General features: G+C 43.4%; 1 protein-coding gene across 4 annotated transcripts in view; it reads left to right on the forward strand.

Annotated features, from left to right (window-relative positions):
- The window catches only part of RAVER2 (ribonucleoprotein, PTB binding 2), a 49,702-nt gene that overhangs the window by 3,386 nt on the left and 32,780 nt on the right, over positions 1–13,536 (forward strand). For all 4 annotated transcript variants that reach the window (XM_052800383.1, XM_052800385.1, XM_052800386.1 and 1 more), the window contains exon 2: positions 7,811–7,877. In XM_052800383.1, coding sequence (XP_052656343.1) covers positions 7,811–7,877 — 67 coding nt within the window. The remainder of the gene's footprint in view (positions 1–7,810; positions 7,878–13,536) is intronic.

Here is a 13,536-nt window from a genome sequence, read left to right on the forward strand (position 1 = left end):
TTCCTCCAGCACAGTACCTGAACTGTGGACATTATCAAACACGTAGTGCGACATACGCTGTTGCTGTGACTTCCCTAAATCTTGAGATGAAGCACCCTTGATATCGGTACAGCTATATTTTTGTTACTTTTTAGATTGCTGAACCTATAAAATTAGATAGAAATGCACTTGTTACTGACCGATTCCTGTTAGTCATGTCAGTGTTGTGAGTAAAACAGCTTACCAGATCAACTCCTGTCTTAACTAATGTTGTGTTTTCCCTCTCTCCCTCAATCTGATGTTTTTCTATCACTGTGGCTATATGGAAACTGTATTAAAAATCTGCTCGGTATTTTGTTCTACTTGGGGGGCATTCCTTCTCCTCTCAATCTGATCTTCTTGCCCTGAAGCTTTTGGAGAGGTGTGATCTGGTAACACACCATGCACTGAGAATATGGGACCCCTAGGTGTTATTCTGAATCTTCTTCAGATTTTGAGGTAATACTGTAGCAGTGACTGCTGTCTTAAAAAGAGAATTCAGTACCGACTGTGGACCAGGCTGCACGGAGTGTCGCAACAGGCTTTCCTGTTTCTCTGTGGAGCTTTGCTGCTTGCATCGAGAACGTTGCGCTGCATAGCAGCCTTCACGTACAGGACGCGCTTTCCAGAGCAGCGATCCTCTCTGCTCCTGCAGCCTTTGCAGAACATACTCCTCTAACTTGCAATTCTTCTTGCAAGAGTGGGGAAGTGTCATCTGCTCTTGCCAGAGTAATCATTTTATGGCTTCGTTAGGGTGAAGGGCCATAAGCAGGATCCAAGGAATCCTAGCAGGGCAGTCGTGTGTGATGTTTTACAGTAAGACAGGCAAGATTGTCCCATTGGTGTCGGTCTTTTTGAAAAATGTCAGATAGTGGGTCTGTTCTTGTTAGCATTAATATCCTCTGATGCAGTATTGTGGTAAGACTGATGTTTGTATCAAGAATCTTTGCAAAGAGACTTAAAGGCAAGCTTGGTTGTAGTTGTTCATTTTATTCTGGTCAGCGCTTGGCAATGAATTAGCAATCTCTTCGTTGGATGTCTTGCGATTGTCTTGTTGTGTGTGCATCTCCCTGAACCATCAGAGATGAATCTACTAATCCATTTCAACAGCAAGGAAGACAGTTGTAGACAATGTTGAAAGTGCAGTGTTCAGAGGCATGCATTGCAAATTGAAGGTCCTTGGAACTATCATAAAACTGCTCTGGGTGCTCTGGGAGGCAGGACGACTGCTCTGGGCAGAGGGAGGGAAGGAAACACAACAAATTCTCTCCTTTACTGGTAAAGATATGCCAAGAGCTTCAGGATGACCAGAGTATAAGTGAAGTTGTACCTTACTGAACGGGAAGTTTTATTTTGCTAGAGTATTGTATGGCAAGTCAGCTTCTGTTTGTTTTGGTTTTTGTAATTACACCAATGGATTAGAAGAATTGTTTCTGATTTCCCCCAAGTCATTGTTTTTTTCACTGTTAGTGGTTCCTTATTTATGTCTGATTAACTTCCAGAGGAGCAGCGGCTCATAACTGTGACATAATCAGCAGTCTGGTACCCTGGCATACCCGTTTGTATCCCGTGGAGTTGCTGTTAGGAAGAATAGACCTTGGGTATCTTTCTTGCTAATCATTCCTGAGATTTGTGGCAAAATCTCCAGTCTTCACTGCTAAGATTAGCTGACCAACGAGGGCTGTTCACTTTTTGATTCCCCTCCTTGTAGCTAAGAAGCCAGTGCTGTGGAAGATGCACTTGCTTTCAACTATTTTTTGATCTGTGCTTGATTATCTTTAAATGCCGCCATATTACATTCACATTTCTGCTGTTCTTTAACATCTGAGGCTAGAAAATAAATCTTGCAGAGGGTTTGTTCTACTTTAATGTAGGACATGAAGTAAAGTAGGGCTGATTAATTATTTTAATACCCTGTAGTAGTTCTTTGTGCATGACAGAATCTAAAGAAAGACGAAACGTTTAGGTGTTGATGAGAAACTGGTGCAGTCCACCTGGGATAGGGATTGATTTTGTGTTTTGGGACCTGATGTACCCGTCCAGTTTTTTTCACTGGTGTCTGTTCCTGATCAAAAGACAAATCGCTACTTACCACGATGTTATTTCTGGTAGGGTTGGTTGGGTTTTTTCTTCTTTCTCCCTGGATTAGCCTCAATTTTTCCTTGTTCCTTTTTGATCGAAAGCCTTTAATGAACTGTGATGATTTGAGGAAGTACTCTCTCCCCATCTGTTGTATGCCAGGCGTTTAAGTAGAAGGGGCCTTTGTGTTTTAGTCAGTCCTCCGTCACACTGACTGAACATGAAAGGCATACTTGCTGGATAGTGAGTAGCTCTCATGCCTTAGGATGTACGTGCTTTTTGATTTTCTTTATTGCTTTTCTTTTGCTTTGTGCTCTTGCTCTCTCATGTTACCTCTTCCATGTCTTTTTCATCTTTCATTTAGCTTGCATACCACCCAGTATACCTAGGATGATGAAATTCGTTTCTGGTCCCATAGTGTTCCTCTTACCAACACAGTAACATGTCTCTGGAAGATCAGAGAAATATGTTTTTCATTCCATGTCCATCATAAGTTTATTGAGAAACTGTTGTTCTTCTGTCTTAATGTTTTTTTTTATTACTTTAGTAAAGATCTTTAGAGGGTGTGATCTTATAAAAGTGAGAGTCAGTTCTCAAACAAAAAGGTTTGCCCCAAAGGCAATTTATGGCTTAAAGTTACAGGCTTGATTTCATTTCAGGTTTCGTAGTTTGTGACTGTTCATGGAAGTGAAGAGGGACTGTGCTGAGCAAAAGCTTTAGGGCACACCTCCATGCTCACTGTTCCTGGATGCATGGGCAGGTAGACATCTGCTACACGTCTTAGACTTGATCCTACAGCCATTGCTCATCTAAGAACTTTGTTTAATGCAACATTGAAAAAAATTCAAAAATTTGTCAAAGAGGAGTACATACTATACGGTATGGTGAGCCCAATCTTTGTCTGAAATTTTGCTTGTTAGGAGCAAGGCAGTCAATTTCACGATTTGGTGAAAATTTGAGGACCTCCAACCTCTGTAGTCATTAGTAGACAGGAGATGTTTAAAATTGTACTTTGCATCACTCCTTGTGCTTTGTTATCTAACCCTCTTGTTGGTGCTATATACTCCACTTCTTACTCTCCAGCAGAGTCTCTGGGATTTTCCCTCAGTAACAGATTATTATTTTAAACTGTGTTGATCTTCTCTTGCTTACTACCTTTTTTTTTTTTTCCACAGCAGACTTTTTTTTTTTTTTTTTTTTTAACATCTACAGTGAAATCCATGTATCATGTCATGGACTCAAAGATTCAGTGGTCTGAAATTTGAATTAAATGAACACCCCATTATATCATTTGTAAATGTAAAGCTTTTTCCTGAGAAGTCCTCCTCTTTCCTGCTCCGCCTGCACAAATGAAAACAAAGTCTTTTTTAGTTATGAGATGATTTAAAACTTCTTGGTTAGCCAAACATGTTATTTAGTTCAACTACTTAAAACATAATTGAGTCCGTTTCAAGAATATGCATGTGAAGTTTAGGTCTTCAGCTACTTACTGAGAGTGAAGTTATAGACCAGGCTTGTACAGTGTTTATATTGGAAACTCCACTAAAGCTTACTGTAGAAATCTGGCCAGGCACCATTATAATTGTTAAATATTTTTGTTGCCAGAATAACACATTTCAGTATTACATCTAGAGAGAGAAGAATACTTGGGTTTAGGGTGCTGTAGGCTTTATAGACATGGTATATTGTTCCAGGTGATGACTGAGTATTTCTTGCATATTTCTTTTCTTGCACTATGAGATCCTGGGTATGAAAAGCTGATTTTATTAGAAATAATACATTGAACTTTACTAATTTGATAAATAAGACAAATGTGCCTCCTAATGACTCCCTTTCTTGTTTGTGTTTAAAACAATGCAGGTAATAAAGCATAAAGACAGATCCTCTCTAGGGAAGGCATTCTTTCCATTTGAGAGGTGTAAATTTCAAATTGATAGTATGTGGTAAAAACTCATGTTGCCAGTTTTTCTACCCAAGGCAAGACAGGACAGGCCAAGAACTGAAGTATTTCAAGACCACATTTCTTATAGTAGTAAATAATACATTTTAAAAGTATATTCAGCCTATATTTACTAGTGGTTTCTCTTAAACTCCCTTAAATATATTTGGGTTTGCTTTTTTCTGCTAATTTTAAATGATGAACTGATTATTTTCTAGTTAGGATTTTAATTTTTACTGCTGATAAGATGAACTAGCTTTCAAAGTCTGCTTTTAAGAACTTTGAAAGTTTAAGGGTCTGTATAGTAGCTAAGCTTTATTGGTTACATTTCTGTTCCAAGATGTTCAGTTAGAGCTGCTGGCATGGCCCATGCGTTTATGCAGCTGCTGTTACTCTGAGCAAGGTCTGTCCTCCGTTTTCTCTCCTCTCCATTTCTGCGGTACATATCATCCTTGCTTTGACCAGGGACACATCCCCCAGGAGCTGCCTGGCAGGGACTTTGCTCAGGTACAAACACACCTCGGTGCCCAAGAGTTGGTGCCGAGTTTTACATCTGGTTCAGGAGCCAGTTACAAGTTGATCCTAGGAGTGCAATAATTAAGGGCCAAGATAGGCACCACTATAAACAGCGTTTGTGTTGGAAACTTCTCAGGATCCATGACTGCTGTATGTCTGCCAGATAGCTTTATAACTGCTTACAGTTTTTGTTGTCAAAATACCATAATCTAGCCTGATGTTCAGTGTGTTGACACTCCTGGCAGCTAGACCTTCAGCATGTTAGTGGATGTTGCCATTTTGTTTATACTTAATATGACGCAGTTAAATCATGATTATCGTGGTAATTGTCAGTCACTTTTTTTTTAGGCTAGTAGATTCATTCATTTATAAAAGAGGAAAAAATCCTTTGGGAGAGGCAGTTTTGTAAAAGTTATGTGGAAAAAATACTAACAGCGGCCTGGCTTGCCCAACAGGTGGTTTGGATGTGGATATTGTGAGCATGGGCCAAGTGGTGGCACTGGGGATGGCAGCCAGTGCTCGCGTGTGGTACCACCACGGGGTTTATTACTACTGCTTTGCTAAACCTTATGTGATGATAAACGGTGAGTGCTTGCGTTGCCTTTCTCGCGTGGCTGCCCAGCACAAGGCAGTGCCATGGTGAGGCTAACCCGGGGAGGGCAAAATTCGGTTTTCCTCCTGCAGAGTGTGGGTAGGGGCTTGATGACTTCTCCGTGGGTGTGTGCGGTGGTGGCAGTAGGTCCTGACATGGGGAGAGGGCTGGCGTAGCTGGGCTGGGGGGTACGGAGGCCGGGCTCCCCGGGTGCACGAGCCGGCGGGCTGCGTGGAGGTTGGGAACGGGAAACGAACTGCGGCTGTTTGTTTCTGCTGTGCTCAGGGAAACAGCCCTCTGCTTCCATTCCTTGCAAGTTAATAGGCTCGGGCCAGAGAATACACCTGACTTGGATGACCCGTTTCTCCTCCCGGAGTAAACACTCCTTCCTGGCCCAAATACTGGGTAACTGCTTGCACCGAAGGGACCAACTATGTTCAGTGCTGTTGGTGCACAGCTGAATCTGGTTAGGAACAGCAAGTAAAGGGTTCTTGTTGCTTTCCCTGGCAGTTCTGCTCTGAGCTGTTGGGCGTAGAAACTGTTAACAACATTTAAATGGTAGCGTTCGTTCTTTTCTAATGGACCTAAGCGTTCAAAGATGTTGAAGGTAAAGTTTAGAGAAGTGCCCGAGTTCAAAAGCCGGCTTTGTAATTCTGAAAATATTATGAAGAATCTTAGTCTAATGTACACAGATACCTAGGTACCTGTTTAATTTAAAGGAGTATACATTTGATTAAGAGCTGGCGTGGTGTGTTTTGTTTTTGTAAATTGTCACAAATGGTCCTTATGTGAAAAATGCTTTCAGTGAAATACTACACAAACCCAATTCCATAGGTAGAGGTCTCAGCCCTGCCGTTGGGGGCCATGAGAGCACAAGAACAAGCACCTTCCTGGAAGAGGCCTTTGCACAAACCTGGCAGTGTTTGCAACAAGCTGTGGAAATCGGTGTTAAAATCTTTACTAAAACTACTTTGCTTAAATTAGGTTTTCATTTTAAATCTTCCTTGTGCTCTCATCATTTTTTACATGAGACCTCATAATTATCCCACAAAGATATGTTCAATACAGGCTGTTTTCCCTCTCAATTAAGGTTTCAAACAGTTACTGGGAAATCATGTGGAATCATCTGATTCACAGACAGCTTTCAAAAGAGTGTTCAGAGCTGTTTGAAATAGTATTTCCTGCTACTTAATCATCATATAAAACTTTCAGTGTTACTCTTGTAAAATAATATAGAAAATAAAAAAGGTAAATATGTCCCCCTTTTTCTAAGTGGGACAGAAATAACTTCTTTAGAGTCTTCAGTGCCACAATACAGCTGAGCTGTACAAAACTGTGTGGAGAGTGTCTTCTCAGTCTCCCATGACTCAGAATGAACCACCGTCTAATTCTCGTTAGAGAGTTGTCCACAGTCAAATTGCCTACCTGACCCGAATCTTTGAATTATGCCTGGTGTATTTTGCTTTTCTGAAACCACATCCTTATGGCATCTGATTAGAGGATGGCTGGTAGCTTGTGAAATGCTGCCATATTTTATTAATGTAGTATTTGACAGCTGTTAACTAGTGAAACTAGAGATTGGTGCTCGCTTGACTAAAAGGTATGCACCTGATACCAGTCACAGAGAACCCAATTAACCTCTAGGCTATATAGATTGAATTAGCAAACTGGCAAGTAGACTGGGCTACTGGAAATTGTCTGCAATTAAACTTTCAGACAAAGCTGGTTGATTATTTTGCTTGCTGAGATGGTCTTTCGCTATTGTTTATGGGACTTATCCACATAAAAGAACACTTATATCCACGTTACTACTCCTGGTTTCTTCCTGGGGATGGTTAATGTTCATGTCTGCGTTCTCGCCACTGAACTGGTAGTAGTTTGTGTTTTTTGTGGGGCATGTGCATACACCTTGCTCTTGTTGAGGAATAGCCACAGCAAACACTGGTACACACCTCTTACATTTGCTCCTACCCCACCCCTCCCACAGCCCTGTTCTCTCTCTATTAATTAGTGGGAGCAAATAATGCTCTTGGGATTGATTCTTCATTGAGCATCTGTGCAGTAATTGATAGAAGATACTTTCCAGGGGGTATTCTGGGCACAACTGTCTGCTGGTTGAAAGAATATTCATTATTAAAAGAATGAAAATCTGTTAAAGTGAACTTGAGCAGTTATAGGAAACTAAACCAACTGTTGTATTTTATGACAGCGTTGCCTGCCCTCAGTAAACTGCATGATGTGATGTTGCTGGTATTTCTTGTCTGTGTGGTATTCTAACTATGCTAGCTGTACTTTGGAGAAATTGTGGGGGTTTTGCTATTTAATGAACTGTGATGTTATTCATCTTTATCAAAAGATGGTCAACAGGACATGCTGTTGTGCTTATGTGACTTTATGTAATGAAAAGTAAGTTAATCAAATTCAGTAAGCCAATTTTATATATGAGATAAAAACATTGATGCAGTAGTATAATGAGCTCTTTTAAAAACAAATATTTGTTAGTGTTTCTATGGTGAGATTTTTCTGCTTATTGGGAAAGTTTGGGGGGGGGGTTGGCTTTTTTTTTGTTTTGGTTTGGTTTTTTTTCCCCTGAATGAAGATGAATTATGCACTTATTTGGTCTGGTGAATTATTTATCTGATGTTACTTTTACTTTTCTCTTTCAGGAAATCCATGACTTATTTAAAGATTATGAAATCAAGTATTGTTATGTGGACAGAAATAAAAGAACAGGTAAGAACTTAAAACCTTCCAGTGTCATACATTTCAATTCTGTAATTAAACTAGTGAGGAACATCATCTGCCACGTATGATGTCATCAAGTTCTCTGCTGTCACATAGCTTGATTGTCCCTCAGTGCCTTTTTTGGCTGCATAGTTTGTCACCTTTTACTGAAGCCTGTGGAGAGTTGGAAACTTTACTGATGTCAGCCAGAAGTAGATTGGTCCACTATGGTATCTCTCAGGTGTATTCCCTTAGCAATTGTCTCTTTGGGATAAAGCTAACCTCGACTTTCTGATTTCCTTTGAAAAACTAGGCTGAGGCCTCTCTTAGGACAAACCACATGTGCCTATGACATGATCAGAGGAAAATGTACCTAGCTCCAGATGCATTTGTGTCAGGTAGTATAAGCCAGAAGCAATTTATTAAAGGAATACTTAAGTCTTTGAAGGAAATGTTGTCCTGAATTAAATCCTGAATTATTTAAGTGTGATCTCCCATTTACAAATTAATTCTCTAAATAGGGGGTTCACGGATTTCTAGTGCTTGTGAGGTACAGAAATGGACAAATATTTCTCTACATGTTCCTCTCCTTCCAAATCACCATAGGTCCCACAGCCTGGGCTATCTCCTGAGGCAACCTTGGTTTCCAGGACAAAATCTTAATGCGGTAGCTGTGGTAGATTTCTGTCAGGATTTTGTGAGGATAATGGTGTTTTCTTGACACCTGCCTCTAAGGAGCAAAAATTTGTGCTTTACTGTCCCATTATCTTGCGAATTTGATTTCTGAATATGGAATAAGGCCAGCTTGTGTGTGAGGTGCTATAGTCTGCTATCTAACAGTAGCCTGAATGTCTGTTTTCAGTGTGAAGGGAAATGTTTGAAAATACTTGGATAGAGTAAGAGGATGAATTTTTTCATTTAATCTAGATCTTCTCATATATAACTAGTTTTTTTTACTGTGTATGTATTTGTGTTGTTTTTAGAGTGTATACATATGTGTGTCTTTGTGTGTGTATATATATATATATATATAAAAAAAACTTTGCCTATTCATGTGATTTTTTGTATGTTTTACTGCATACCTTTGCAATTTTTCATGACTGGAATACACTGTAGGTGGTTTATTTTTTCTTGGCTTCTCATTTGGATAGATTAAATTACTTTATCTCCAGATTCATGAAGGCTTTAAAACTGTGTTCGGAGTCCCTAATGTTACAGAATCTTAACACATTGCTATACAATCAACAAAGTTCTTGAGCATCTAAGCTCTTCCTGCTCATGTTCTTTATATTGCAGATAATTTTGGTGTTAATAGTTTTGCTGTGCAAAAAGCAAACATTCTGCTAGTGGTTTTGACTGTGTCTCTGGGTGTTTATGTGTATTTATTCTGTCTTGTCGAATAAGTACTGACAGAACAGAACAGTCAGCCAGCCAAAAGATGGACATACGTATTGTAGTGCGAACTGTTTGTGTAAGGAACTCCATTTATATTGAGGGTTTTTTTGTGTGTTTTTTTTTGTTGGATTGTTTTTATTTTCTTTGTTAGTTAGATTTAATGACTTTTTAGTTTAATGGACATAATTGGAACTTTGTAGAGCTCTGTGGATGTTTCCACTTAGATCTTCTAAAATTCTCCTGAGTTTTCACTTGATTACAAAAACTTAATTTCAGATTAATGATAAACTCAGGGAAGTAGCCCTAAACAACTTCAAAACATGGGGAAAAAACATTTTTATCTTAAAAAAGCTAACAGTATTTTTAAACTTCAATGTCTTCTATCCGTATCTTCTATTTAACTATTCTTAGAATACCAAATAGTATCCTGTTAGAGAAATATGTGACACTGTGTCAGAATACTGGGGAGCAAAAAAATGTAGATTACCCAGGCACATTTTAATCTATTTGAGAACCAGGTTGCTGATTTCCACGCCATCTCATATTCATCTGATCACTGATATATCTCTTCGGTTATGATGGATTGTAAAACCCGCTGCAAAGGCGTTGTTTGTAAACTAATTGCTTGCAGGATGCATAACATTCCATTTGACTAGAACAGCAAAACTGAGATCTCAAATATTATGTGTATGTCACCAAGATTATACTTGCTTCTTTTTCTTGGCATAATAAACTGCTACAAGATAGTCACAAACCAGAACTTGCTTTAAAACACCCTGTGGATGTTTATGTTTTAATTAGAAATCCTTGTTTAGATTGTTGTAACTGATGATTATTAACGCATGAAAGAAAATCTCGGCAGTTTCTAGCTGGCTGTAGGACCGTGAGGTGGTAAAGATGTGGTGGGTGGTACGGTGCTCCCTTCGTCGACAGCTGTATGAACCTTCAGATACGTGTGGTATGATAACAGGGTGCAGATACAACGGGCGTTGCAACGCTCTCATTGTCCATGGATGCATATTGCTTCCAGCTGCTTTAGGAGCCATGACATGTTACAGAGGTGGTGGGTATTCCGACATTGCCTTTGTCCACGGCTGCTGGGCGCTTTTGAGCTGCTGTGGAACCTGGATAGCCTGCAGGTATGGTGGGCGGTGCAGGTCTCCCATCGCCTGCGAGGGTGGGCACCTTGGCATTCAAGACATGGCCCAGGGCCCAATTGTGCATCAACGAGTGGCTGGCAATGCTGAGGGTGTCTCTGTATGGAGTGCGAGAATTATGTCTATCTCCATCTGAAATGAACCAAAGGTGAGATTGTCCATGGCTGTGTGTACCCTCCAGTTTTTTGTGTGATCAGGACATGTTACAGAGAGAGAGTGGGTGGTGAGGCTCTGCCTTGCCCCACGAGTGTGCGCACGTTTTGGAGGTCCATAGGACGAGGATGGAGTAGAGATATGGTGGGTGTTGCGGAGCTTCCTTTGTCCATGGCTGCGAGCAGCTTTGATGTGGCTGTGGGACCTGTGTGGGGTAGAGATAAGGTGGGTGGTGGGGTTCTCCCTACGCCCACGAGGGTGGGCACCTTGTAGCTCTTCGTAGGATGGGGACGGGGTACAGATTTGGTGCGTGTTGTGGGGCTCCGTTTGTGCATGGCTGTGAGCAGCTTTGATCTGGCTGTGGGACCTGGATGGGGTAGAGGTAAGGTGAGTGGTGGGATTCTTGCTATGCCCAAGATTGTGGGCAACTTGTGGTTGTTTTTAGGATGGGGATGAGATACAGATATGGTGGATGTTACGGAGCTCCCTTTGTCCATGGCTGCGAGCAGCTTTGATCTGGCTGTGGGACCTGGATGGAGTAGAGATAAGGTGGCTGGTGGGGTTCTCCCTCTGCCCACGACTGTGGGCACCTTCTGGTTGTTCTTAGGATGGGGATGAGATACAGATACAGTGGGTGTTGCGGAGCTGCCTTTGTCCATGGCTGTGAGCAGCATTGATCTGGCTGTGGGACCTAGATGGGGTAGAGATAAGGTGGGTGGTGGCAGCTCTGCCTTTGCCCACGACTGTGGGCACCTTCTGGCTGTCTGTAGGATGGGGACAAGATACAGATACGGTGGATGTTGTGGAGCTCCCTTTTCCATGGCTGCGAGCAGCTTTGACCTGCCAGTGGGACCTGGATGGGGTAGAGGTAAGATAGGTGGTGGGGTTCTCCCATTGCCCACGAGGGTGGGCACCTTGTAGCTCTTCGTAGGATGGGGACGAGATACAGATACGGTGCATATGGCGGAGCTCCTTTTGTCCGTGGCTGCGAGCAGCTTTGATCAGCCTGTGGGACCTGTATGGGGTAGAGATAAGGTGGGTGGTGCGGCTCTCCAATTGCCCACGAGGGTGGGCACCTTGTAGCTCTTCGTAGGATGGGGACGAGATACAGATACGGTGGGTGTTGCGGAGCTCCCTTTGTCCGTGGCCGCGAGCAGCTTTGATCTGCCTGTCGGACCTGTGTGGGCTAGAGATAAGGTGGGTGGTGGGGTTCTCCCTACGCCCACGAGGGTGGGCACCTTGTAGCTCTTCGTAGGATGGGGACGAGATACAGATACAGTGCGTGTTGCGGAGCTCCCTTTGTCCATGACGGCGAGCAGCTTTGATCTGGCTGTGGGATCTGTATGGAGTAGAGCTAGGGTGGGTGGTACAGGTCTCCCTTTGCCCACGAGGGTGGACACCTTCTGGCTGTTTGTAGAACGAGGACGGGCTACTTATAATGGTGAGTGTTTCAGAGCCTGTAATTCTTTGTTAGCCCGTCTCATCATCTGCTAGTGTTTTCTGGTGCGTCCCCTTTTACCGTTACGCAGCCATCAGTCTCACCAACGCCTTTCTGATGTGGACCACCACGAGTAGTCTGCTGGCTGTGACGTGACCATAACATTCACCGTGGCTGGTGCTGGGATGTCCAGCTGTTTGTGGGACCGTGACATGTTACAGAGATAGGGTGGGTGGTGAGGCTCTGCCTTTGCCCACGAGTGTGCGCAGCTCCTGGCGTTCCGTAGGACGAGGATAGGGTAGAGATACGGTGGGTGTTGCGTAGCTCCCTTTGTCCGTGGCTGCGAGCAGCTTTGATGTGGCTGTGGGACCTGTGTGGGGTAGAGATAAGGTGGGTGGTGGGGTTCTCCCTACGCCCACGAGGGTGGGCATCTTGTAGCTCTTCATATGATGGGGACGGGGTACAGATTTGGTGCGTGTTGTGGAGCTCCCTTTGTGCATGGCTGTGAGCAGCTTTGATCTGGCTGTGGGACCTGGATGGGGTAGAGGTAAGGTGAATGGTGGGATTCTCGCTATGCCCAAGATTGTGGGCAACTTGAGGTTGTTTTTAGGATGGGGACGAGATACAGATACGGTGGATGTTGCGGAGCTCCCTTTGTCCATGGCTGCGAGCAGCTTTGATCTGGCTGTGGGACCTGGATGGGTTAGAGATAAGGTGGGTGGTGGGATTCTTGCTATGGCCAACATTGTTGGCAACCTGTGGTTGTTTTTAGGATGGGGACGAGATACAGATATGGTGGATGTTGCGGAGCTCCCTTTATCCGTGGCTGCGAGCAGCTTTGATCTGGCTGTGGGACCTGGATGGGGTAGAGATAAGGTGGGTGGTGCGGCTCTGCCTATGCCCACGATTGTGGGCACCTTCTGGCTGTCTGTAGGATGGGGATGAGATACAGATACGGTGGGTGTTGCGGAGCTCCCTTTGTCCGTGGCTGTGAGCAGCTTTGACCTGCCAGTGGAACCTGTGTGGGGTAGAGATAAGGTGGGTGGTGGGGTTCTCCCATTGCCCACGAGGGTGCGCACCTTGTAGCTCTTCATAGGATGGGGACCGGGCACAGATTTGGTGCGTGTTGTGGAGCTCCGTTTGTGCATGGCTGTGAGCAGCTTTGATCTGGCTGTGGGACCTGGATGGGGTAGAGGTAAGGTGAATGGTGGGATTCTCGCTATGCCCAAGATTGTGGGCAACTTGAGGTTGTTTTTAGGATGGGGACGAGATACAGATACGGTGGATGTTGCGGAGCTCCCTTTGTCCATGGCTGCGAGCAGCTTTGATCTGGCTGTGGGACCTGGATGGGTTAGAGATAAGGTGGGTGGTGGGGTTCTCCCTCTGCCCACGAGGGTGGGCACCTTGTAGCTCTTCGTAGGATGGGGACGAGATACAGATACGATGGGTGTTGCGGAGCTCCCTTTGTCCATGGCTTGGAGCAGCTTTGACCTGCCAGTGGGACCTGGGTGGGGTAGAGATTAGA

Source organism: Harpia harpyja, chromosome 11 (genome assembly GCF_026419915.1).
Source record: "Harpia harpyja isolate bHarHar1 chromosome 11, bHarHar1 primary haplotype, whole genome shotgun sequence".
Lineage (NCBI taxonomy): Eukaryota > Metazoa > Chordata > Aves > Accipitriformes > Accipitridae > Harpia > Harpia harpyja.